A 26096-nucleotide genomic window follows, 5' to 3' on the forward strand; every position below is an offset into this window, starting at 1 on the left:
CTTCACACTTGTCATCCCATTGCAATGGATCATGCTTTGCCACTTGCTGTAATGGATAAAGAAGCTGCGAAGACAATGGAATAAACGGTGCCATGTACTTCACTTCGTGTATAAAGGTTGCCAATTGCTTCGTACTCATAGGTGATGGAAGAAGAATAATAGACTTCACCTTATCTGGATCAGCCTCAATGCCATTTTCTGACACCATATGGCCCAATAACTTCACCCTTGGCTGTGCTAGATGACATTTCTTTGGATTTAGTTGTCCTCCACATTCATCATATCGAGCCAATACCATCTGCAGCTTCTCATGGTGATCAGCCCTACTGCTATAGACACAGAAGTCATCCATAAAAGCTTTAACACAACTACCAATGAATGGTTCCAACACCCAGTTTGCTCTCTCTTGATAGAAGGAAGGTCCATTTGACAACCCAAATGGCAATACTGTGTAGCAATAGCAGCCCCATGGCGTAATAAAAGTCGTCTTTGTGTGGTCTTTAAGAGCAATCTTCAATTGAAAATAGCCTGAAAAACCATCACACACAGTGTACCTCTCATAACCTGCCACTGAATCCAAGATCTGATCAATGAATGGAAGAGGATATGGGTTCTTCTTAGTGGCTGCATTTAAGGGTTTAAAATCTACACAAATCCTCCACTTCCCATCCTTCTTTGGACTGACTACTACTGGACTCACCCATTCTGTGGTCTCCACAGGGACTATGAACCCTGCCTTCAATAACTTGTCCACCTCTTCCCGCAAGGCTTCCATTTGCTCTTGACCCATCCTTCTTAGCCTTTGCCGCATTGGCTTAGCACCTTCTTTCAGCTCTATATGCATCTCTTCGCCCTTGAACCCTCTGATCTCTTCATATGAAGTAATGAACAAATCAGGAAAACTAGCTAGCATATGCAAAAATATATCCTTCTCCATAGCTGAGAGGTCTCCACTAATCATTTGCGTCATTAATTCCTGCTTCTTTGACAACTCAACCTTGGTTTGTATCAGCCCTTCAATCACTTCATAAGGCCCTTCACTTTCATCTTCAACCTCATTCGCAAATGCAACTAAACCAATCTCCTGGATTTCTTTGTCCATCAAAAGAAATGCAACATCAACATCCTCATCACTGCTGGTAGTGCTATCACTGTCCTCATCTGTCACCGTGGAAGAGTCTTCATCACTAGACTCATCCTCATCTTCATAAAGCTCCTCTAATCGTTTCCTTGTGTCCATATTATAAAGCTTCTTGGTACCTGTCTTTCCATAGAGGCTAATCGTACCATGTCGCCAATCTTGAACAACTCCCACTGCACGTAACCATGGTCTACCCAGTATAATAGGATATGCTTCCAACCCTGCTGGCATCACATGAAAATCAACCACTGCCTTTGCATCATATGCCTCCACTTCTAAGCTCTTTACAACACCTAAGCATTTTACTTTTTGATGGTTTGCCAATCTGATCCGAAAACCTGACACCCCAGCCACTGTGAGACCCATCTTCTCAACGCATGAGTGTGTTATGACGCATATTTGGGCTCCGCCATCCACATAACCTTGTCCCAAATTTTTTCTTTTATGCCACACATCTACTATTGGACAAATGTCTGGTAGCTCGTCCATTGCCAACACCTTCACTGAACCTCTCTCTGGCTCTTTCTCCATTGGGTTAACCATCCTCTTCCACTGTCGCTTTAGCTTAGGCACCATCTCTATAAGCTGCCCAAAAGTAACATCTGCCTTCCTGCTCGTCAGATCCTCCTTCAAGTCATAGCTTAATTGCCCATCCCCTAGTGGAAAATCTGAAACATGAAACTTTCGACGAGCTCTCCTTTTTCTCTTGGCCTTGACATCCTCGCCTTCATGGCTCTTTCCTTTCTTCTTACTAGGACCTGGGGCACTTCTTCCTTCCTTATCCTCTGTGGTCCTCTTCCCAATAGGCATCACTAATGTATCCTCTAGCTTTGATGCCTTCTCCAAGGTGATTACACTTAGCACTTTTGTCTTTCCCTTTTCCTCCTGGGTCAGTCCACTGGTTCCTTCGTCTCCCTTAATTTCGATGCCATAATCATTTGACCTAGTTAGCACCTGTCTTGGCAATGGATACATGTTTCCCCCCATCCTTGGTGGCTTATCACATTGCGGGCTGATGTGACCCAACTCTCCACAATTATAACATGTGGGCGTCTGCCTCCAAAACCTACCATTGCTTTGTCCAACACCATTCCTAGGCCTTTCTTCACCTCCTGGCTGATTTGCAAACCTCCCTCGACCTCGATTATTTCCCGCTTGACCTAGCATGTTTAGGGTGAGATTCTTCATAAAAAATACCATTTGCCTCATGTCTTGCCTTAGCCCATCATCTTGCACTGCTGTAGTGACCACTGCTGGCATAACCTGAGTAGTAACAGGAACTATTGGTTCATGATGAACCCCTGACATGCGCCCTTGTAAAGACTCTATAGGCTGAAATTCAGACCTCATTGGCAAAGACTCCACCCCTAATTGGCTCATTTTCCTCAGCTTCCACTCTTTGTTCCTTGCTACCTCTAGTGCATCCTCATATGTCCTAGGCTTCTTTAGCTCCACTCTCCAACGTATATTCTCCCAAAGACCAGCCAAGAACCTGTCCTTCTTCATCATGTCAGGCGGGGGTACATGTGGTGCTAAAGCCTTGCACATTCGCTCCCATGCCAATGAAAACTTACGTATGTACGCATCTACTGGCTCACCTTCCTTCTGCACCAAACCTTGTACTTCTTGCCACACTTTGTCAAGATCTTCTATCTTCACAAACTCCACTTTCAATCCATGCCTTAGATTGTCCCAACTCAATCTTATAGGTGGATCTGCTGCACGCAACTCCTCTTCAAATGCCTTGGACCAAACTCGTGCATCACTCTTCAAACAAATTTGGAGAAGGCGTAACATTTGCGTAGGGTCATGAATCTGGTTGCTAATGTAGGCAACCTCCATCTTTCCAAAAATTCTTTCACATCTTCATCACTTCTTCCATGAAACTCCGGATAAGAGAAAGCCATGGCTACCCAAGTTACAATGCTTTGAGAACCCCTTTGAACACACGTGCAAGAACCCAAAACTTTTGACTACCCAATCCCCAGAAACTTCAATGGAGCTCAACTTTAGATAAGGACAAACACATGCACATCAAATGAGTTTTCATAGTTGATCATCGGAATGACAACAGGCAAAGGACATTCCAGGATCTCTCTCAATCTTCTTGGCCCAAACATAAAGATTATGCGCTGCTGGAAAAAGATCTTCCTGGATACATGAACATTAATCTTAATTCTTTGAGTTAAATGAAAAGGAGTGAACTGAGGGCCATTTTGATCATCCATTAAAGCCAACCATGAAGCTCCCAAGAAGGCACACCTGACTTATCCTCTGATTTTGCCAAAATTTCAGCAGCATAACAGCATAAATGGCTCAAAATACCAAAAAACCAGCCATCATAATTTGGGAAAATTTCGACAGAGTTTCCCCAGAAGTAGAGCAGTAGGAACCCAAAATATAGACTGTCTATGTATGCATAAACTGTCAACAATAGAACCCGAGCATCAAGTAGGACTCACTAGTACATAGCCTATGGCGAGGTCACAAAAAGGGTGCTCCAGCTACCTGTATCACTGAAAGGATCTCCACATTTGAGAATCCCCCAGCTCAATAAAAACCTCACGCTATCGACCCTCACACGAAGGCTAATGCAAATCGCATATAGTCAAGTCTCAGAAATGACTATCTTCCAGACCAAGTCTCAGAAATGGCTGGGACTGCCAAATACAACCAAGTATGGCTCCACAAATGCGTACAATGGCAGTTTCCACAAGTAACGTACAACCCAGTAGACAATGCGCTCAAGTAGGCGCTAAATGATGCATACCCACAACTGCAAGTGACATCACTGCTAGTATATCACTGTACTCCAGCTACCTGTAGCTGTGTGAATCACTTGTACCTGTACCTGTCCCTGTCCCTGTAACCTGTAACCTGTAACCTGTAATCCCGAATCTCGAATCTCGAAGCTCGAAGCAGAAGGTACTCGAAGAAGATCCTCCGTGGGGGCACCAAAAGAATGTGAGTGGGATGAAAACACACACAGCGCCTCTATAACGACCCGACACACACTCTTGGGAAGATACACACACACTATGGGGCACCACTCGGCTTACACAACACACCTGGCCGAGACAGGACACACCTATGGAGTGAGAGGAGAGAGACGATCCGTTTATCCACTCCACACAGAGAGATACACACACACACACACCCAAAAAACTCAGCTCCAAAGGGGAGAATTTCTGATGTTTAGATACAATTGAGCTTGGGCCAACACCAATGGGGCAAATAGCTCACACAGTATGGGTAAAATAAGCCAGATATAATCACAAACTGGAGCAGAAACTTCGCTCATAGGAGAAACTTACACAGAAAAACAGCAGAAAAAGAGTCAGGAATTTGGCAAAATGGACAGTGCCATCGCGTCCGGAACGGCCCAAAACCCCAGTCTACAATGTCAAAGTGCTCAAATCTGACCTCGGATGAGCAGTTTACGGCCAAAACAGGCTCCAAAAACCCAAAAAAACACACGTGCGGCTGTTCCTCCTCTCTTCTCCACGTTTTTTCTGGCCTTCTCTCAGTTGTTTCAGTTCCCACACTTATCTTTTTTAGTTGGGCACCCTTGGCCTTTTAGATGACCTCAAACGGACCCCGAACAGGCCAAAAACTGACCTCGCAGTGCATAGTTGTCACCTTTTTGCATCATCCGCACACCTGGCACTCATTTCTTTTCAATAATGTGTCTCGCAACCACGTGAAGTGGACCCAAAAAGTGGTCCTAATGATGAACTTTCTGCATAACTCTCACAAGAAAACACCCACGTTGTGTCCGTCCTCATCCGCGTGCAAATATTGACCTCGTTCGCCCTCCTGACGCCACTAGATGCCATCTGACGCACGTGCTTACCTCATGTCGTCGGCCCGCGGATAGCTTCCTCGAGAAGTTTTACGCGCTACCAACTCCTCCTTATTGTAGAAAAAACACAGTGGTACTGGTAATAGTGAAAATCGATGCACTATGTACACCCTGTCTTACCTGTACACATGTGGGCCCCACGTAACCACCTGGCTCTGAAAAATGGGCAATTCTTTATTTGATGCACCATGCATGTATATGTACATATGCGCAATCCCTTGCTCCAAAAAACTCCTGACAGCGTGACTTGGACACGGCTTTTTCGGGAGGCTTTGCAAAAATCTCAAGAAAGACAGAAAAAGGCAGCAGATCGCCATCATTGCGATTTGAAATTGAAGGAGAACGATTGGGTGCTCTTACGTTTTGAAAAGGCACTCCTGAGAAAGAAAAGGGGAAAGGAGAGGCTTTTTTCAAAGCTTAGTATGTGATACTACGTACCTTTCCAAATTTCCGAAAAGATAAATGATGTCTCCTTTAGACTGAAGCTGCCCGACACTTGGAGAATTCACAATGCTTTTCATGTGAGTCTCTTGAAGCCTTTTAAAGGCGGTGTGCCCGAAAATGGGGAGCCTGATGAGCAACCCGAAGTGAAAGAAAACGAGGAGATTCTTGTTCCAGATCACTTATTGGCACATAAAGACAGAAAGATTAAGGGTAAAGCGATAAGGAGTGGTTCTTGGTTAAATTCAAGAACTATACTGCATTGGATGCGAAGTGGATGGAGGAGGAGGACCTAGTAGATACTCCTCAGATTGTGAATCTTTACCTTGAAGCATTTGGATTAGAATAGTCTATTCTAAAATGGAACCCCGAACTCTGCTTGGGCGGAATTTGGTGTAGCGGGTATGCACAAGAGGGGAGTCGCTCCACTCCTTTGTCAACAGATTGCCTCGATGTTTGATACTAAAGTCACAGATGTCTCTTTGAGTTTTAGGGATACTGTGAGCTGACAATATTTTGCTGTATGACTTTATGAGTTGGAATTCCCGATAATATGATATTGATTTGTTCTTGACTTATTCGAGTGCAAGAACTAATAGACGAAATGATCGTAGCATTTCGGTCTGAAAGATCTCGATAGACGTGATTGCAATAAGGATTAGTCAATCGGGCATCTATGAGGTCTCGAGTGGATCTAGATGCGATTGCTAAATACATTGCCGATAAATCATGGTTTGAGATTTGAATGAATTTCTGAATGTGATTTGTCATGTGATGTCGTGTGATGTGACTGTCGATTGGTACATGTGCTAGATGTGTGTTCCTAGTGCGTCGGTACTAACAGTCATTGTCTGCTAAGACAGTTTATGGCTTTTGTCTGTTTTGCAGGCGTAATCGAGGGCGATTACAATGCTTTCAAGAGGGGGGTATGTCACAAAATGGTGACGTGGCAGGCAGTGACGTGGCAGACTCTCGCAATTCACACCGTCTTGCTGACGTGGCAGGCCCGTATGGTTGCCCCGCAATTCGCAGCGCAGAACTCGGAAAAAGCAAGGTATATGAATCCGCGTTTTGCGGCGCTTTTTGCGGCAGCAGAGTGCAGCTTTTGGGCTATGCTCTACGAGAGAGAGAGAGAGAGAGAGAGAGAGAGAGAGAGAGAGAGAGAGAGAGAGAGAGAGAGAGAGAGAGAGAGAGAGAGAGAGAGAGAAAACACAAGTGCTTTGCAAATGATGCTCTCAATACACAATCTGAATGACTACAAGACCCTACGCATTCTATTTATAGAATCTTAGGTTGAGGTAGGGCAAAATGTGTTACTGGTGAAAAAAACATAAAAGCCCAAAAATAGCTAAAAATGTGTGCACCAAGCCAGGGTCAGAAAATGACCGACCGGACACGTGCTAAAAGTGTCCGCCCATGCAATCTACATGATGTGCGATGGGTGACCAACCTGAGACAATCACTAGCTGTACAAAATGGCGAAGCAATGATGGTGTAACTCTAACACCCCCTCTCAGCACCAGATGTTGAGACAACACAGAGGAGTCGAAGGTTAGAAGCCAAAGTCCGCTGAGGTACAGCCTTTGCAAACCCCCTCTCAGCACTGGATGCTGAGTCAACACAGAGGAGTCAAAGGTGAGAAGCCAAAGTCCGCTGAGGTACAGCCTTCGTGAAGATGTCTGTTGCATTGTCCATTGTAGGAACATACTCTAAAACATAGTGGTACTCCACCTCAATGTGCTTTGTCCGAGCGTGAAAGATAGGGTTCTTGGCAATAGCAATGCAACTTTGATTGTTGCACAAAAGATAAGTTGTAGTTGTTTGGGGAAAACACAACTCTCCCAGTAATCTCCGTAGCCATATGGTCTCACAAGCAGCATAGCAAGCCGCTCTGTACTCCGCCTCTGTAGAAGATAGCGCAACAGTGGGTTGCCGCTTACTGCACCACGAAATGGGTCCCGAGCCGAGTGTGAAAACTACTCGTATAGTAGAGCGACGAGTATCTGGATTTCCTACCGAATCTGAACCGCACCAATCAAGTGAGGTGCAACCCTTGGAGCGACCATAGAAAACACCATGGTCCAAGGTGCCGCTTATGTACCGCAAAGTATGTTGGGCACACTGCCAATGTCGCTGACGAGGTCGGGTGTTGAAGGAATTTGAGGATAGAAACTGTTTAACAAACGTCTAGTCGGGAATAAGTCAGCCATACGAGGCAGCCAACAACATTCGTGTACTGCTCCAAGTCAATCCGTGGGAAAGGATCGTGAAGCGATACGTTCTCTTCCGGCTCAAGAGGAGTGCCAATCGGTCTGCAATCTGTCATATGGAATCTCTCCAGGATAGCCTTCGCATACTTCCGCCGAGAAAAGAAGATGCCGTTTGGTGCCTGAAAAACCTCGAATCCAAGAAAATAGTGAAGAAGCCCAAGATCAGTCATCTCGAAACGCGTCTCCATAGCTTTCATTATCGACTTGATCCTGCTGGTCCTTGAGCTTGTGAAAATGAGATCGTCCACATAGACTATCAGCAACCAAAGAGCCATCAGAGGCAACATAACAATTGGAATCTGATGAGGTACGCCGTAACCCCAACTTCACAAGAAACTGGTCAAGTGTGAGGTACCAGTGTCGTCCAACCCAACAATGCTTTCCACAACTGATAGACCCAATCCTCTTTGCCTGGTATACGAAATCCAGGAGGTTGCTCCACATAAACTTCTTTATCCAAATCTCCATTCAGAAACACGCTCTTGACATCCATTTGGAAGATAGGCCAACTAAAGTTGGCTGCGAGAGCAAACACTGTGCGTATGGTAGTTATGCGAGCGGTGGGAGCAAAGGTCTCGTCAAAGTCCACGCCTGGTCTCTGTGTGAAACCCCGAGCAACAAGTCTCGTTTTGTGTTTGTCGAGGGAACCATTGGCCTTGTACTTTGTCTTGAAAATCCATTTCATAGAAACCACCTTCCGCTTGTTGGGCCTGGGAACCAAGGTCCAGGTTTTATTTTGCTCGATAGCGCCCATCTTTGTCTGCATGGCACACTTCCAGCAATCATGCTGGAGTGCTTCCTCCACCGAGGAAGGCTCAATTGGTGAAGCTTGAATCTGAGACATGACGGCAAAGTTCACGAACTCTGCACCATCATAAACTTGCCTGTCCTTGAGGCGTGTAGAACATCGAGGCTGTCCAGGGTCTGGCAAGTCTGGTAACTTCGTGACTCCAGAGGAAGAAACTGTAGAGTAGAGCCAACCAGGAACTAACTTCTCCTTGCGAGGTGGGATTGCCTCCATCGAAGGAGAACCATCATCCATATCAGAATCGGAATCTGACATGACATGATCGGGTGAAGTAACTGGCTGCGGTGTAGAGGGAAGCGGTGTAGAGGGAACAGGAACATGGGTAGGATCAGGTGTAGGAGGTGGACGAGTAGGAGGTAGGGAAGGTATAGGCTTGGATGCTGCCCCCTCTGCAGGTGTGCTGAAGAGCTCCATGAAAGTCTTGGGGTCAGGATCATGAAGCTGGTCTCTGTCAGACTCTCGTGAATAGCCCATGAAGATGAGCTTCTTCGCCTTGAAGTCGAACTTCTGTCGCTTCTCCTTTGGCACATGGACAAAGGCCGGACACCCAAAAACTCGAAAGTGTGAGACCGAGGGCTTGCGCCCGTAGTAAGCCTGATAACGAGTCATGTTCTGCAAAGCATGGGTAGGAGAACGGTTATGGATGTAAACCGCCGTGTTGCACGCCTCTGTCCAGTAAACCCGGGGCAAAGAAGCATGTGCAAACATCGCACAAGCCATCTCCATGATAGTCTGATTCTTCCGCTCAACAACTCCGTTCTGGGAAGGAGTGTAAGGAGTAGTCAGTTGGCGTTGGATGCCCTCTGACTTGCACCACTGTGCAAAGTCCTTCGAGGTGAACTCACCCCCTTTGACTGAGCGAATACATTTGACGTGCAAGTCCTCCTGCTTTTCAACCATCGTCTTCCAATTTCGAACGAAATTTAAAGCCTCCGACTTGGGCTTTAAGAACGAAGCCCAAGTATACCTGCTGAAATCATCCACAAGCACAAGCAAAAACTGTGAGCCAGAAAATGAAGGAGTGCTCCTCGGGCCACATAGATCAATGTGAACCAGTGCAAGTGGTGTCGAAGCTCTGTTGGATGCCTCCTTCGGAAAGGCAACCTTGTGTTACTTGCCCATCTGGCAAGCCTCGTATACGCTTGATGAGGAGCTAATCGCTGGTAAACCCTCCACCATAGAGGTCCTAGCAGCCTGCTGAAGCTGCTGATAACATAGATGTTCAAATCGTGCATGCCATAGAGAAGAAGACTCCGTGGTCCTAGAGAGAAGAGCAGTGAGGCGGTATAGGGAACCATCGTGCTCACCATGTGCAAGGATAGTACCTATTGTAGAATTAGAAATGGTGAGTGTGCCACTCCCAAAGTGTATGTTAGCCCTGAGAGTCGAAACTCGACACAGAGAGGAGGTTGAAGGCCATGTCCGGAACGTAAAGCGCCTTAATTGAACTGAACTTCGGGTCTGAGGTAGAATGAAAGAGGGTAATCTAGCTTGTGCCAGACACTGGAATCTCATGGTTGTCACCCATAGTGATGGTTTGCCCGTGAGTCTCCCTGAGAGAGCTAAACCATGACTGTTGGGGAGTCATGTGAGTGGTGGCTCCACTGTCAACAACCCAAGTACCTGACTGCGATGTAACAAGAGCGTGGTCCGTCGTTGCGACAAGAGCGTTCCACGCTGTCTCGTGAGAGGCTACAACTGCAGTTGAGGCTGTCTGTTTCTCCCTGTTGGCCTCGTCTCGCTTCTTTTTTCTGCATTCTGATTCTCTGTGCCCTTTCTTGTGGCAATGGTAACATTCGACGTCCTTGGCAGCACCTCCGGCTCGGAATGCGGAGTGCCCCTCAATCTGTGTAAGAGAAGGGAGAATCTCGTCCAAGTGGGAAAAGAGGTACGTCCAGATGTGAGCAAACTCTGAAAGTAGGGATCGAAGCGTGGGGGAAGCTTGAATAGTAAGAGGCCAGCCATGCGTGCCGAGGTGATGTTGCCTCCGACAGAGACAAGGTCGTCCCAGAGTTCTCGCATGCGGCGGGTCAACCCATCAAGTGTTTTGAAATATTTGAACTGGAGGTTGTACAACTCCTGTTCAAGTGTGATCTGTCTGGCGAACGAGGTCTCCTCAAACTGGTCAAGAATCCGTCTCCACAATGGATGTGCATGCTCCTCTTTGGAAACTTCCTTCGTGATGCGGTCAAAGAGGTTCATCATAAGAAAGGTGAAGACTCGTATGTCCCGATCCACCCACTCGTCGATTTGGGCCTGAGTGGTGGTGGGAAGGGAAGGTTGAGTAGCCAAATGGGTGAAATCATCCAACCATTCCCAGAGTCGATGGTAGGCAATGATTGTTCGGACTCGTGTCCTCCACACAAAATAGTTGTGTAAATCCAACTTCTTCTCCTCAGCAAACTGGGTGAGGGCATAATTGTTGGATGTAGCATTGGTAGATGCCGACGTAGTGGGCCCCTTTTGGGATTGTTGTTGTTGTCCCTTCTGCTTCGGAGTCGACATGTCGCGTGCTCAGAGAGAAGTCCCAAAGGTAGATCGGTAAAAATGCATGTCGCCGATGAAGGTACCGTTCCCAAGGACAATCACTGGATGGTGTCCTAACGAGCAAGGGATGGTTCAACCGCACAAGAGGTAAAAATTCAACGTGTTGTCCGCCCAAAAAACGCTGCAAAGGGTGCTGAAAACGCTGCTGTAATAGAGATTTCAGCGTGCCTGTACGCCACTGGTCGGTGCGGGGGCTTCTCGCACTTTTCAGCCGTCGAGCGGTTGAAAACAGAGAAAAAACAGCAAGTAATAAGTACCGAAATGGTGCCGATTGGGTGTAGATACCTGTCCAAGGTGTAAATCTGCAAGTTCCAGGACTCCTGGGTGTTCCTTGGCTGCTCCCTTAGGTGCACAAGATCAGCGTTTTGTGGAACACACCGCAAGTCACCAAAAATGCCAGCAAAGCACGGAAAACCGAAGCAAGATCTGCACAACGCAGATCTGTCAAAAAAACGCTAGGTGTTGCAAAAACGCTAGCAGATGTTCGGTGCCAGTTTGGTACGATTCTATTGCAGGAGGGAAGCGCTAGGGAAATCAATAGTAGATTTGGGCTGCAAGTGCAAAAACGCTATGCTGAACCAAAAGCGCTAGCACATGCAAAAAACGCTAGGCTAAAGTTGCAATTTTCCGCGATGGAAGGGTTCAGAAATGCAAGCGCTAGCCTCAGGAGGAGGGATCGATGAAGATTCTCTGTGTCTTGGCGACTGATACCATGTGAGAGTGAGCAGCGGAAAGAGTGTGCGCCAAGCCTGCCGAAAACGTTGGAGGGAGAGAGAGAGAGAAAAAACACGAGTGCTCTGCAAATGATGCTCTCAATACACAATCTGAATGACTACAAGACCCTAAGCATTCTATTTATAGAATCTTAGGTTGAGGTAGGGCAAAATATGTAACTGGTGCAAAAAACATAAAAGCCCAAAAATGGCTAAAAATGTGTGAAACCGGCCTGTTCAATCCAAAAAGGGCGGTAGACTTTACTTCAAACCTTGATTTAGCTTTCACCCATTATTAGTCGTCTATTCTACCTGTACTTTTAAGACACAACAAAGGGGAAAGGGATACAGGCTGCTAGATTGCACCTGTATGAGAAGACCGACACCAGATTGGCCCCTAACTTAGGCGCCCCTTTCGGTATTTCTTTATTGTTAACAAGAGGGAATAAACGCTGTGGTTCCCTGCAAGCTGCCCCGCACAAGCTCGGCTGAATTTCAACTGTTCCAGCCCGATTTCGGCAGCATAACTGTACTAGGATCCTTCACAGTCAGTATTCCCACGCATTGAATAACTTTCCCGATGCATACGGGCACTTTGCAAAACTTGGCGAGAATCTGCAGCACGCTGAATTCTCTGTTTTCAGCCCAGAAAATGCGCCAGATCACCTGTACAGCGGTCCCCTCGCGTCCCCAAACCTCCTGGGGGTATTAGGGACCATTTAGGGCCAAAACCCTAAACCTGCAAAAATACACAGCAGGCTGTAATTTACTGTTTCGGGCTCCGTTTCGCGTGCCGGTCGCATCCGTAGCAAGTCCTCGAGCTCCCGCACCTGTAGGGCTACTTGCCCTTTGAATCGGACGAGATTTCTGGCATGAAACCTCTCCGAATTCACCTGTACCTGCGGGGGATTAGCCGCTAGCTAATCTAGTACGTGTGCAAGAGGCTCTTGCCTCGGCAATCGCGCATGAACCCACACAACTGTACATTGGTCAAATGAAAAGCCCACCAGAGGGGCATAACATAGTGCCATAGGGGAGAGAGAGGGCAATGCGTAGCATGCAGGGCATCACTCCTGGCACCGCACTGTACATAGGAGGGAAAGCAAGCACTCCATAGCTCTTAACTGTGACAAAATTTGCAAAACAGCCCCTCCTCCCTTCAAACTCAGCACCAACTCTTGTTGCATGAGGAAAGTGCACCAGAAGGTGCCACTTGGCACATTTACAAGCATTTTCCTGTTTCGGTGTTGTCGCCTAAAAATCTCCCAACCGGTTGCCCAGTTGACTTCACGGTAGAGTAAGAAAATGTTCCCCTCGTCATTCCGGAGGTAATGACGCAAACACATTTTCAGGTCCCAAAATAGCAGTTCCCTAAATTTTAGGAGATGCTGCCATTGTATCTTTCTAGGTCATCCGACCCTCTTTGTACACTGTGGCCACATCCAGAACTGAAATGTAGCCTCTGTAGCAAAGGATTCGCTTTGGCTAGTCAATGACCCCACTTTGGCTAACCATAGTCCTTGTCCAACCTTAGTGCTCTCTTGCCCTCAGGCCTGGACCCCCTCTGGACAATTCCACACTAGCTATGCAATGCAGGGCAGTTAGATTTCCCGAGGGGTGTTTCCAAAAAGTGAAAGTAAATAAATAATAAGAAAGAAATCAACAAAAAGGATAGATAGTAGTCACACACTGGTGACAATGTGTGCACCAAGCGAGGCTTAGAAAATAACCGGCCGGACACGTGCTAAAAGTGTCCGCTCGTGCAATCTACATGATGTGCGATGGGTGACCAACCAGGGACAATCACTAGCCGCACAAAATGGAGAATCAAAGGTGGTGTAACTCTAACAATTTCAATTGATGATCAGTTGGCCTAATTAATTTGGAGTGTAATCACAAAAACTCATTGCCTTCGCAGGCCCGTTCATCACATTTTTTTGCTGATGCTATCAGGTTGTTTTTTTTTGCTGATGCTATCAGGTTGTTGGCGATGCAGAGGCAGAGGCCGAAGAAATGTAAAGAGTAAACATCGTAGTGGACATGGCTAGGGCAGAAAGGCTTAGTAGGATCGATCACACCAATGCTTATGATGGTTATCCTCAAGTAATTAAGCCAGCGGCTTCAATGCTAGCTGCTTGCGCTTTTAGCAGAGAGTGTGAGGGGATTAGTGGCAGACAGCTCAATGTCGAGGGAAAGGCATTGGTAAATATTGCCACTAGTGCAAGTCATGGTCTGATGAGCCGTTGGCTCCAGTCGCACTCCTCGTCCAGCTTTGTTGATAGCCTATCTGAAATTGATGAGGCAAGCATTTCGGAACGATTTGCAGACAAATAATGACCAATTTAATGTAGAATACGGTGTTCGCGAGAGCGAGTTGGTCAATGTGTAGCTCCAAGGAGATGCAGCACTAGCATTGCATCGGAAGTCAAGTAGTCAATCATGTAGGTGCCTACGTCACTGCCGACGAGGATCAAGAGAATAGTCAAAGAGTAGAAGCGGAAGCTAATTCTTTTTTCCACACAAAGAGATTTGATGCTAGAGAAACTGAAGAACACGGACTGCGGAGTAATGGCATTTTTGGAGACGGGCATACCAATATGTCAACACCTATTAGCCTCTAGCGGCAATTCATTGCTGGCCATTCAACAATTGGGTGGGATAGCAAAAACTTTAGAGACAATATGGCGAATTGCTTTAGGGACTATTTGCTTTTAAGGACTGCTTTTGGGGCTCTGCTTTTTGCATCCCTTCTTTTTAAGTTCAAGTGCACCTTCTTAGCAAGAACCGCAAGAAGCTTTAGGGACTATTTGCTTTTAAGTTTAACTGCTTTTGGGGCTTTGCTTTTTGCATCCCTGCTTTGTAAGTTCAAGTGCACCTTCTCAGCAAGAACCGCAAGAAGACCCTAGTGTTTTCAAGCAACCCAGATCAGCTAGCGTTTTCATTTGCCTTGCAGATCAGCCAGCGTTTTGCATTGCTGATCCAACCCGGCATTAGCAGACGCAGCAGATCCATAGCGTTTTTGCAGCAGGACAAGATTCAGCCCTAGCGTTTTTGCATCAGCATGACAGCCTAGCGTTTTGCAGATTCTCCGCGACAAGACCATGAGAAGCACCAGCGTTTTCAGTTTTCAGCAGTCAGACACCGCAGTAGAAGTCCCGAACCTCGCAGATCTCACCTTCCCGCAGCAGATCCTCGCCGCACGGTCAGATCCAGCGTAGTTTGCAGATTCAGCCCGGAAAACGCAGATTTCAGCATCTGCGTTTTCAGCGCGTCGTCGTCGCATCGTCGTCATCACCGACAAAGAGTCAGAATTCAGCAGATAAAGATTTGCAAATTTCAGCCATTAGTGTTTCCAGATTTCAGCTCGTCTCATCGTCGTCGACATCGTCGGCAAGTCCAAGCATTGTAGAGATTTGTGCAATTAATAGTAGACCGCTCTCGCCATAGAGAGTGGGGCCTTCGGAGGAGGGGTTTGACAACATTCTTATGTGGTATTCTCTTCTCTCTCTATCTCTCAGTCTGAATACCTTCATCCTCAGTGTTTATCCACTATGTTTGTGTCCACTTACACTCTCTCACTAAAGGAACGGAAGGCTCTCCCTTCCGTAAGTAAAAGGAACCCTTGAGCACAATTCGGAGCTCTAATCTTGAGCAAAGTTCAACATTCACTTCTGCTGCACCTTACATTGAGAGCAAAGGACCCCGACGGGAGTTGTACGTTGCTCAAGATTTAAAAAAAAAAAGAAATACCGGAAGGGGCGCTAGGTTTTGGGGCCAAAACCTTTGGGCACGGAACTTGTAACAAACTTGGTCACCCCAAGTCAAGATTCTACTGCGACACAGTAGAGATTCACTTCAAAGCAGTTCACAATTCACACTTTAGTCGACCCGGCCCGGCGTAGTTCCTTGCCTAGAGATATTGGCCCCAAAGACTGGCGCCCCTTTCGGTATTTCGTTTTGTATTAATCTGTGTTCAAAGTACAAGAGAGTGGGTAGGTGCTCACTCTCAGACTCTGCGTCCAGATGCTCTGAGAAGTGAGGCTCTGTCCACTTAATCTGTGTTCAAAATACAAGAGAGTGGGTAGGTGCTCACTCTCAGACTCTGCGTCTAGATGCTTTGAGAAGTGAGGCCTTGCCCACTTATTTATTGATACAAGGGATGCCTAGAAGCAGAGCTCGAAAAGCATTCAACTTTAAAAGCTTTTCAAAATAAAGCAACTGAGCCAAAAGCTCCCATAGAAAACAGCCAGCGTAAATCCAAGAATTCCGTACGCTTTGCTACGCCATCAGATCTGTAATTTGCGAAAAATCCGTACGGATGCCACGTCAACCTGTCAGCGGGTTTTGCACCGGAAAACGCGAAGATTCGTATTGTGGCCACGTGAGCCTGCAATGTGTCATCCTGGGGTCTGCTACCATGTCACGTCACCTATTTGTGACATACCCTCCTCTTGAAAGCATTGTAATTGCCCTCGATTACGCCTGCAAAACAGACAGAGACCATAAATTGTCTTAGCAGACACTGACTGTTAGCACCGACGCACTAGGAACAACACATCTAGCTCATGTGCCAATCGACAGTCACATCACAGGACATCACAAGGCAAATCACATTTAAAATCATTCCAAATCCGAGACCATGATTAATTGGCAACGTATTTAGCAATCGCATCTAGATCCAATCGGGACCTCACAGATGCCCGATTAACTAATCCATATTGCAATCATGTCTTTAGAGATTTATGAGACCGAAATGCTGCAGTCATTTCGTCTTTCAGTTCCTGCACTTAAACAAGTCAAGTACAAATCAATCAGTATCATTTTCATCTCCGGGAATTCCAATTCATGAAGTCATAGAACAGAATACTGTCAGCTCTGCAGTATCCTTGAAACCCAAAAGGACATCAGTGACTCTATATAAAAAATCAGGGCAATCTGTCGACAAAGGAGCTGAGTGACTCCCCTCTTGTGCAAACCCGTTGCACTAGATTCGCCCATGCTGAAATCGGGGTTCTATTGGAGTAGACTATGCTCAACCGAATGCTTCAAGGTAAAGTTCCAAAATCTGAGGAGTATTTGCTAGGTCCTCCTTCTCCATCCACTTCGCATCCAATGCGGGATAGTTCTTGAATTTAACCAAGAACCTCCTCATCACTTCACCTTTAATCTTCTATCTTTATGTGCGAGTATCTGTTCTGGAACTAGTATCTCCTCGCTTTCCTCCACTTCAGGTTGCTCATCTGGCTCCCCATCATCGGGCACATCGCCTTTAAAAGGCTTCAACAGACTCACATGAAAAGCATTGTGAATTCCCCAAGTATCGGGCAGCTTTAGGCTAAAGGAGACGTCATTTATCTTTTCTTTTATCTGGAAAGGTCCATAGTATCTCATGCTAAGCGTTGGAAAAAGCCGCTCCTTTCCCTTTTTCTTTCTCAGGCGTGCCTTCTCAAAACGTAAGAGCACCCAATCGTCTTTCTTTAATTCAAATCGCGACGGTGTCGATCTGCTATCTTCTTGTGTCTTTCTTGAGATTTCTCTAAAGCCTCCCGGACCTTGGCGGTGCCCAAGATCCTCGTGTACTGGTCGGCTTCAAAAATCTTATCTTTCGTGCTTAGGAAGGGTGGAACCTTCGTAGCACCTTCAATAATCTCAAATGGCGCCTTCCACGTTGAAGAGTGGATCGTGTTATTCTAGGCAAATTCCACCAAGGGAAAATTTTTTCCCATTGAGTCTTCTGATCCGAAATGTAAGACTTCAATAAATCCAGTATGACTGAATTTGCAATCTAAGATTGCCCATCTGTCTGCGGGTGGAAAGATGACGAGAACTACACTGTGTGGCAATGTTCTCCTAAATAGCCGTCCAAAACAAACTCGTGAATCGGGGATCTTTGTCAAAGATTATTGTCTCAGGCATGTCATGTAATGTGAATATCTGGGCAATGAACAGTCTCGCTAAACGATCCAGCTTGGCTGTTGTCTTCATTGGAATGAAATGAGCCTGCTTGCTAAATCTGTCAATAACAGTCCAAATACCATCGTGCCCACTCTGTCTTCGGGAGATAAAAAATGAAATCCATAGCAATACTTTCCCAAGGGCGGGTGGGAATGGGTAAAGGTTGTAACAATCCATGTGCTTTATGCCTGTCAAACTTGACCTTCTGGCATACCAAGCAACTGCGTACAAAATCTTCCACGTCCTTGAGTCTCGGACAAAAAGAAGTATCGCTCACACCTTTCAAGGTGGTATCAATGCCGTGGTGACCCGTAAATGGTGGACAGTGGCATTCGGTCAGAACCTTTTCCCTCAACGGCTGTGTAAGGCACAACATCGTTTTCTTCATCAAGTAGCCATCCCGAATGGAGTATCCCGCTACTACCTCCCCATCCCGTATTCGACCGAATACATTTGAAAAATCTGGATCTGTGGCGTACTGATCGACCATGCCCTTGAAGCTTCTATGATGTATCGCGGAAATAGCCAAGATCAACGGCTTCGGGGACAAAGCATCTGCCACCAAGTTCTTCTGTCCCTGCACATGGACAATCTGGAAGTGAAACTGTGACAAGATGTTCGCCCACCGCATCTGCTTTTCCGACAGCTGCTTCTGTGACAAGAAGTAGCGTAAACTCTGATGATCAGTTAAGACCGTAAAATTGGCTTCGAGTAGGTAATGTCGCCACTGAGTAAGAGCATGGATAACCGCCAAAAGCCCTTTCTCATATATCTGTGCTGTCAATTCCGGCCTTGAAAACAATCGGCTCTCATAGGCAATGTCATGGCCTTCTTGCATTAAGACCGCACCCAGATTATGACCACAAGCATCACAATATACTTCGAATGACTTTTGCAAATCCAACAAAGTCAAAACTGGTCTAGTCAATTTCTTTTTCAAAGTCTGAAAGGCAGTCACCTCTGTGGGTCCCCACGAGAAAGGGACTCCTTTCAGTGTCAAGATATGCAAAGGGGAAGCAACCTCTACAAACTTTCTAATGAATCGCCGGTAGTAAGAACATAAGCCCAAGAAGCTGTTGGGGTATAAAGCCCAATGTGGTCGCCCAGGTAAGTGGGCGGGCCGCCAGGTATGTACACATATTCTTTTGTAAAAACCTAATAAGAACTCACTATGCTCTACACATTACAGTAGAGCGAGTTCACCATATCGTCGTGCTCTTCTTCTCGCACTCTCTCTCGCGTCGCACTTCCGCTCGTACTCCTTCAACTGGTATCAGAGCTCAGATCGAGGCTCGGGGTAGCACTGCAGGAGGCTAGAGTCACCAGCTCAGATTGGAGTGAAATTCGACAGGCGAAGACACGGCCCCAAATCCTGCGGGAAGACCCGAAGGGCTTGGTGTTCTCAGAATTTCATTCTGAGGTCATCTCGGCCACCGTTCGGCTTCGACAAAGGTCTGCGCAGGCCATTTTCGACTAGGTGGTCTCGGTGGGTGCAGATCCGACTCTGCAAATTTGGGGTTTTCGGCATACGACTGTAGGTGCTGAGGATATCGACACTCCCAGAGTGTTGATTTGTGGCTGTCTACACATCGAAGGACGGCTCACAGTTCTTGGAGGCGTGTCACATACGACACGGGCGCATCTACACAGTCTGTAGGCGACATCCACTAGTTCATCAGGTAGCTTGTGTTTGCTGCTTGATATTCCAGATTTCATCCTGACATTGCAGGTACTTCCACATGGGATGTATTGTCAGAGATGATGTATGTCTGTTGAGGGTTTGCTGGCTGTGAGTCACGCAGCAAACAACCGCCGCAGCGGTTACAGCATACACTGGGAAATTTGTAGATGTATGACTTTGTGGGAAGTCTATGTATTGTCAGATTTACTGCAGCCTTTGTTGAGAGTCGAGTGAGGTTTTATTGAGCTGGGGGATTCTCGAATGTTGAGATCCTTTCGGTGATACATGTCTTGGAGCGATCCCTCGAGCACCCTTAGATAGGCAGCTAGGATGTATTGACTGTGAGTTAGACAGTTGGGATTGCATCTTTGCTTTACTGCCGTTGAGGCATTGTCGCAGTCTATGCTTACAGGACAGTGACAGGACAGTCAGAGACAGTACAGGTGCAAGACAGGTTTACCCGCAGCTTACAGTGTCAGAGAGACAGTGTTTTTTGAGCTGTTTTTTGGTCTGTTTTTTGAGTACACCAGAGCCATTTTACAAAGGAGACTCTGCCGAAATTTATGCAGAATCTGAAGCCTTTTTGGTTCATTTGACAGGTTGATATTGGTTCAGAGGTCAGTTTACAGGGGAAACTCTGCCGAATTTTTCCTAGGAAAGTAAACCACTGTGAAGCGTAGCTATGGCTGGATCACAGGACACTGCTCTTTACAATATCAAGAAGCTGGATGGAACCAATTTTCCATTGTGGAAGAAGCAGATTTGACACGTGTTGGTACTAAAGAAGCAGATAAAACCTATAAAGCTCAAAGGGATAAAACCAGAAGATATGGACGAAGATGAATGGAGCGAAATGGATGAATTGGCACTTTCTACCATTATGCTGACTTTGGCAGAAAGCGTTTACTTCAATGTAGCAGACGAGATGTCGGCTTATCAAGCATGGCTAAAGCTGAGTGATCTTTATGAGAAGCAGAGTGCAGCTTCACAGGTATACTGGCTTAAGAAGCTTGTTGACTTGAAGATGAAAGAAGGGACACCTATGTCCAATCATCTGAATGAATTCAACACAATCTATAGTCAGTTGTAGCTCAAGGTGTCAAGTTTGATGAACCTGTTAGAGCTATGTTCCTGTTGATCACATTGCCGGAAAGTTGGGACACTTTTCGCACAGCTTTGAGTAATTCTGCACCTCGAGATGGTTTGAACATAGCAGGTGTAGAAGGAAGTCTGCTTACTGAAGAAACCAATAGAAAGACAATGGACAAAGGCAAAGGAACAGCCTTAGTTGTTAGGGGAAGGACCAAAGAAAAGTACAAAGGTGGAAAGAGGAATCAGTCTCGTAGCAAGTCCCGCAGTGCTAAAGGCAAGAGTGACATAGAATGCTACCATTGTGGCAAGAAGGGTCACATGAAAAGAGACTGCAGAGAATGGAAAGCAGAAAAAGGCAAAGAGAAAGCTGAAGACCATGGTGAGAAGAACAAGTCCTCAGTGAAGATTCAAGAAATAAATGTGACAAACACTGTTGCAGAGGATGACAGTCTAGTGTCAGGAGACATCTACTTCTTGAAGAATACAATGGACTCAGCTCTTCTTACAGCATCTGATGGAAATGCACTGAGTGACTGGATTATAGACTCAGGGGCATCACTTCATGTGTCTCCAAACAAAGAGTGGTTTACCTCTTATGTGACCACTAAAGATCATGTTCGGCTAGACAATGGGCAGACATGTGAGATCTTAGGTGTTGGAGATGTTCAATTGAAGTTTCAGAATGGTTCTTCTTTCACGCTAAAGAATGTGAGACATGTTCCCGCAATTACAAAGAGCTTGATCAGCACAGGTTTACTTGATGATGCTGGCTACGTCACCATTTTTGGACAGAACATGTGGAAGATATCCAAGGGTTCTATGACAGTAGCACATGGAGTAAAGTCTGGAGGAGTGTACATGATTTATGTATCAAATGTCTCTAAAAATGTAATCAACGTAACCGAGCAGCCGAACGTTTCATTGTGGCATAGCCGGTTAGGACATATGTCCAAGAAGGGAATGGAAATCTTGTCTGTTCTGGTTATTTGCCTGGCTTTTCATTTAATGATTTTGAATTCTGTGAACATTGTCTGTATGGTAAGCAAACACAACAGCCACATAAGCATAGAAGCAGTAGAAGAGATACACAGTTGGCACTTGTTCATAGTGATTTGTGTGGACCTATGCCTAACCTATCTCTAGGGGGAGCTTCTTACTTTATGACATTTATAGATGATTACTCGAGGAAAGCATGGGTTTACTTTCTCAAGCACAAGGATGAAGCGTTTAGTGTTTTCAAAACGTTTGTGACACTTGTGGAGAATCAGAGTGGCAAGAAGCTTAAATGCTTACGCACTGACAATGGTGGAGAGTATGTTTCAAAGGCCTTTCAGGACTTTTGTGAGTCAAAAGGTATAAAACGTGAACTTACTACTCCTTACAATCCTCCTCAAAATGGTGTTGCTGAGAGGATGAATAGGACCATACAAGAGAAGGTCAGAAGTATGTTGTCTAATGCACAGCTGCCAAATGGGTTTTGGGCTGAAGCTGTATCAACAGCTGTTCATCTTGTAAATAGATCTCCTAGCAAGGTTTTGCAGAAGGATTCGGTGCCAGAGATGGTATGGTCAGGCAAAATGCACTCATACAAGCATCTCAGAGTCTTTGGCTGTGAGGCATATACTCACGTTCCAAAGGAATTTAGGAACAAACTTGAGCCAAAGAGTAGAAAGTGCATCTTTCTAGGCTATGGTAATTCTGGTGAGATGGGGTACAGACTTTGGGATTCCGAATCCAGAAGAAAGGTTGTCCGCAGCAATGATGTTCACTTTAATGAATCCAAATATCATTCTAAACCAGAGAGGGTTGAGGAGATTAGAAGAGTTGTCTTCCAAGAAGATGGACCTGCACGTGCAAGACAAAATGTCAGGGCTCAAGAGGAGCAAGGACAGGATAGAGTGGAACCATAGGTTGTGGCTGAGCGTGAGCCACCTATTGTGCGTAGATCTGGACGTGTCACGCGACCTCCTGATAGGTTTGTTCCATCTATGAACTATGTCATGTTGACTGATTGCAATGAGCCTTCATGTTACAAGGAAGCAGTGCAAATCAAGGACTCCGGGAATTGGCAATTGGCCATGCAGTCAGAGATGACAGCTCTGCATAAAAGCCAGACATGGAAGCTAGTTAAATTACCACGGGGCAAAAAGGCTCTACCTTGTAAATGGGTTTACAGGTATAAGATCACCGCTCATGATAGTCAGCCAAAGTACAAAGCAAGGCTTGTTGCCAAGGGCTTTAAGCAAAAACAAGGCATTGACTTTGATGAAGTCTTCTCTCCGGTGGTCAAAATGACTACATTGAGATGCTTTCTTGCATTGGTTGCCATATTAGATTCGGTGTTGCACCAAATGGATGTCAAGACAGCGTTCTTGCATGGTGATTTAGATGTGGAAATTTACATGCAGCAGCCAGAAGGGTTTGTTGAGAAAGGCAAGGAAGATTGGGTATGCCAGTTGTTAAAGAGTCTTTATGGCTTAAAACAATCACCGAGGGCATGGTACCATAAATTCCACAAGTTTATGCTTTCTCAAGGCTACAAACGTAGTGAGTTCGATCACTGTCTATATACAAAGAAGGCTAAGGATGGCAGTTGGCTGATCCTTATTTTGTATGTGGATGACATGTTGATTGCTGGCAAGCACTTGGAATAAATTTCAGCTTTGAAGTCAAAGATGGCAAAATCGTTTGACATGAAAGACATGGGTGAGGCAAGTCATATACTTGGTATGCGCATTGAGAGAGAGATCAAAGAAGTTGATTTGGTTATCTCAAACAGAGTATATTGACAAGGTTTTGCAACGTTTCAATATGAAGAAGGGAAAGGCACTGAGTGTTCCATTGCCACCATATGTGAAACTTAGCAAATAAGATTGTCCTGTGTCTGAGGAAGAACAGGCTGAAATGGATAAGATTCCATATGCGTCTGCAGTGGGTAGTTTGATGTATGCAATGATTGCTCTCGCTCAGACATTGCATTTGCAGTGGGAGTAGTAAGTCGATACATGTCAAACCCAGGCAAGAAACATTGGGAGGCAGTGAAAGGAATATTGAGATACCTGAAAGCTACAAAGAGTATGCGTATATGCTATGGGAGTCAGGAGCTAAGTGTAAAGGGTTTTATAGACTCAGATTATGCAGGTGACTCAGACAACCGAAGGTCTACGTCAGGGTATGTCTTTATATTGGCTGGTGGAGCAGTATCATGGCGTTCTAGATTACAAGATTGTGTTACTCAGTCTACTACAGAGGCTGAATATGTTGCAGCATCAGAGGCATGCAAAGAATGAATTTGGCTTAATCGAGTAGTAACAGATTTGGGAATCAAAGAAGAGATGCCTGTGTTATATTGTGATAGTCAAAGTGCTGTACAATTGGCTCGCAATCTAGTTTATCACTCAAAGACAAAGCATGTGGATGTGAAGTATCATTTCATCAAGGAAATGCTCGAGGATAAGCAACTTCAGCTTGTCAAAGTTCACACCACAGAAAATCCTGCTGATCTACTTACAAAAGGACTTCCCTCAGAGAGCTTTGCGCATTTTCGCAAGCAGTTAGGTGTAGGGTAGTACATCACTTCTCTACATCTCTTGTATATTAGCTTGTATAATAGCTTCTCTCACACTTAAAGTACCACATTGGACTTTAAGTGGGAGGTTGTTGGGGTATAAAGCCCAATGTGGTCGCCCAGGTAAGTGGGCGGGCCGCCAGGTATGTACACATATTCTTTTGTAAAAACCTAATAAGAACTCACTATGCTCTACACATTACAGTAGAGCGAGTTCACCATATCGTCGTGCTCTTCTTCTCGCACTCTCTCTCGCGTCGCACTTCCGCTCGTACTCCTTTAGAAGCTTCTAACTTCATGGACATTCTTCAAATCGGGCCAATCACGTAAAGTCTCAATCTTGGCCGGGTCCATCTGCACTCTTGCTGCTGAGACGATGTGTCCCAAAAAGTGTATCTCTGATAAGAAAAATTCACTCTTCTTTGCATTGATCACCAACTTGTGATCTCGTAATGCCTGAAAGACCTGTAGCAGATGTTCTCTATGTTCTGCCTCATCCTTGGAGAAGACTATAATGTCATCAAAGAAAGTGCCAACAAAAGATCTGTACTCTGTACACATCTCCCGGCGCGATTTGAATATGATGATATCCGCTCTTCAAATCGATCTTGCTGAAACAAGAGGATCCTTGTAGTCGGTCAAGAATATCATCGATCCTCGAAATCGGAAATGTGTTCTTGATAGTGATTTTATTGAGAGCTCTATAATCAATGCACATTCTCCAAGACTTGTCTTTCTTCAAAACCAACAACACCGCAGAGCAGTAAGGTGAAGTACTCGGCTGGATAAGACCCTTTTTCAAGAGGTCTTTCACTTGGTTCATAATCTCTTCATTCTGGGCTCGGCTCACATGGTAAGGTGGCCGGTTCGGTGGTGTGCTTCGAGGTATCAGATCAATGGTATGATCCTCAGGACGAGCTGGTGGCAACTCGCCTGGCAGGCCCTCTGAAAAGCAATTGGCATGAATGTGGAGAAATTCTTGGCGTTCTTTATCAAGTTCAGACATATTGTCGTATGTTCATCATTCAACTCTTTCAAAAAGATTGAGTAAACAAACAGACTGGATTTCATTAATTTCGAAACGGCCGAAGCCGATATAATAGGGACAAACTCGTCCTTCAATTTCATATCAAGTATAATTTTTCGACCCTTTTCATTAGTCAATGTCGCTTTCTTCACCCGATAATCGACCACGACGTTGTTCTTATGGTACCAAGGGACTCCCAGGAGGACATCACAACCTTCCAAGGACATTATGTAGAAGTCCTCATGCCCCAAATACCCTTGACAATGCAATCGAAGTTTGCCAATGATAGGTGTGATGGCCACGTCCCTGCCGGGTGCCGCTAGAACTGCCTCTGCTTGTGGTCTCATCCGATCAGGTGTTATCTCGAGCCGCGCCGCGAATTTAGGTGAAATGAAGTTGGCGCGATGTCGTCTCGAATTGAATCGTGATTTAAAGTTGTGAATTATTTTCAGTGAATCTCTCTCTCGTGTCGCAACAGATTCTAGACTTGGGGTGCCCAAGTTTGGTACATATTGCTAGGGGTATCTAGGGAATGAGGACATCTATATTATGCCACTTGAGGGGTGTGATGTACTCTTGGGGGTACCTTGGTTTTACAAGAACTGTGCCATGGTGAATTATTGGGTAAAGAAGGCAACATTGAAGAATGAGAAGGATAGAGAAATCATCGTAGATGTAAAATTAAAGGGAGAATCCATCCCACTTGTATTGGATTTGGCCATCTCTAAATTAATGAAATCCTATCTTTTTGTTCACTCGATCTTTTTGAGAGATTTGGAAGAACCTAACAAGTCAAAACAGTTCGAGTTAGAACAAGAACGCCAAGAATTTTTGCAAGCTCAAGCTGATTGTTTCTCTGAGGGTTTGCTTGGAGAGCTACCTCCTGAGAGACCTGAAGATCATGCAATTCATTTGAAACTTGGCAGTACACCACCAAACCGGTGTGCCTACAGATAGAGCAAAGCCTAGAATGAGGCAGTGTGACATAAAA

At 45.6% G+C, this 26096-nt stretch overlaps 1 protein-coding gene across 4 annotated transcripts in view; it reads left to right on the forward strand.

Annotated features, from left to right (window-relative positions):
• LOC147450717 (uncharacterized) overlaps positions 1-26096 on the forward strand; it is a 108403-nt gene that overhangs the window by 43065 nt on the left and 39242 nt on the right. For all 4 annotated transcript variants that reach the window (XM_086520785.1, XM_086520786.1, XM_086520788.1 and 1 more), the window contains one exon: positions 6333-6498. In XM_086520785.1, the coding sequence (XP_086376911.1) occupies positions 6333-6498 (166 nt within the window). The remainder of the gene's footprint in view (positions 1-6332; positions 6499-26096) is intronic.

Source organism: Adiantum capillus-veneris, chromosome 9 (assembly GCF_014529385.1).
Source record: "Adiantum capillus-veneris isolate H3 chromosome 9, ASM1452938v2, whole genome shotgun sequence".
In the NCBI taxonomy this organism is placed as follows: Eukaryota; Viridiplantae; Streptophyta; class Polypodiopsida; order Polypodiales; family Pteridaceae; genus Adiantum; species Adiantum capillus-veneris.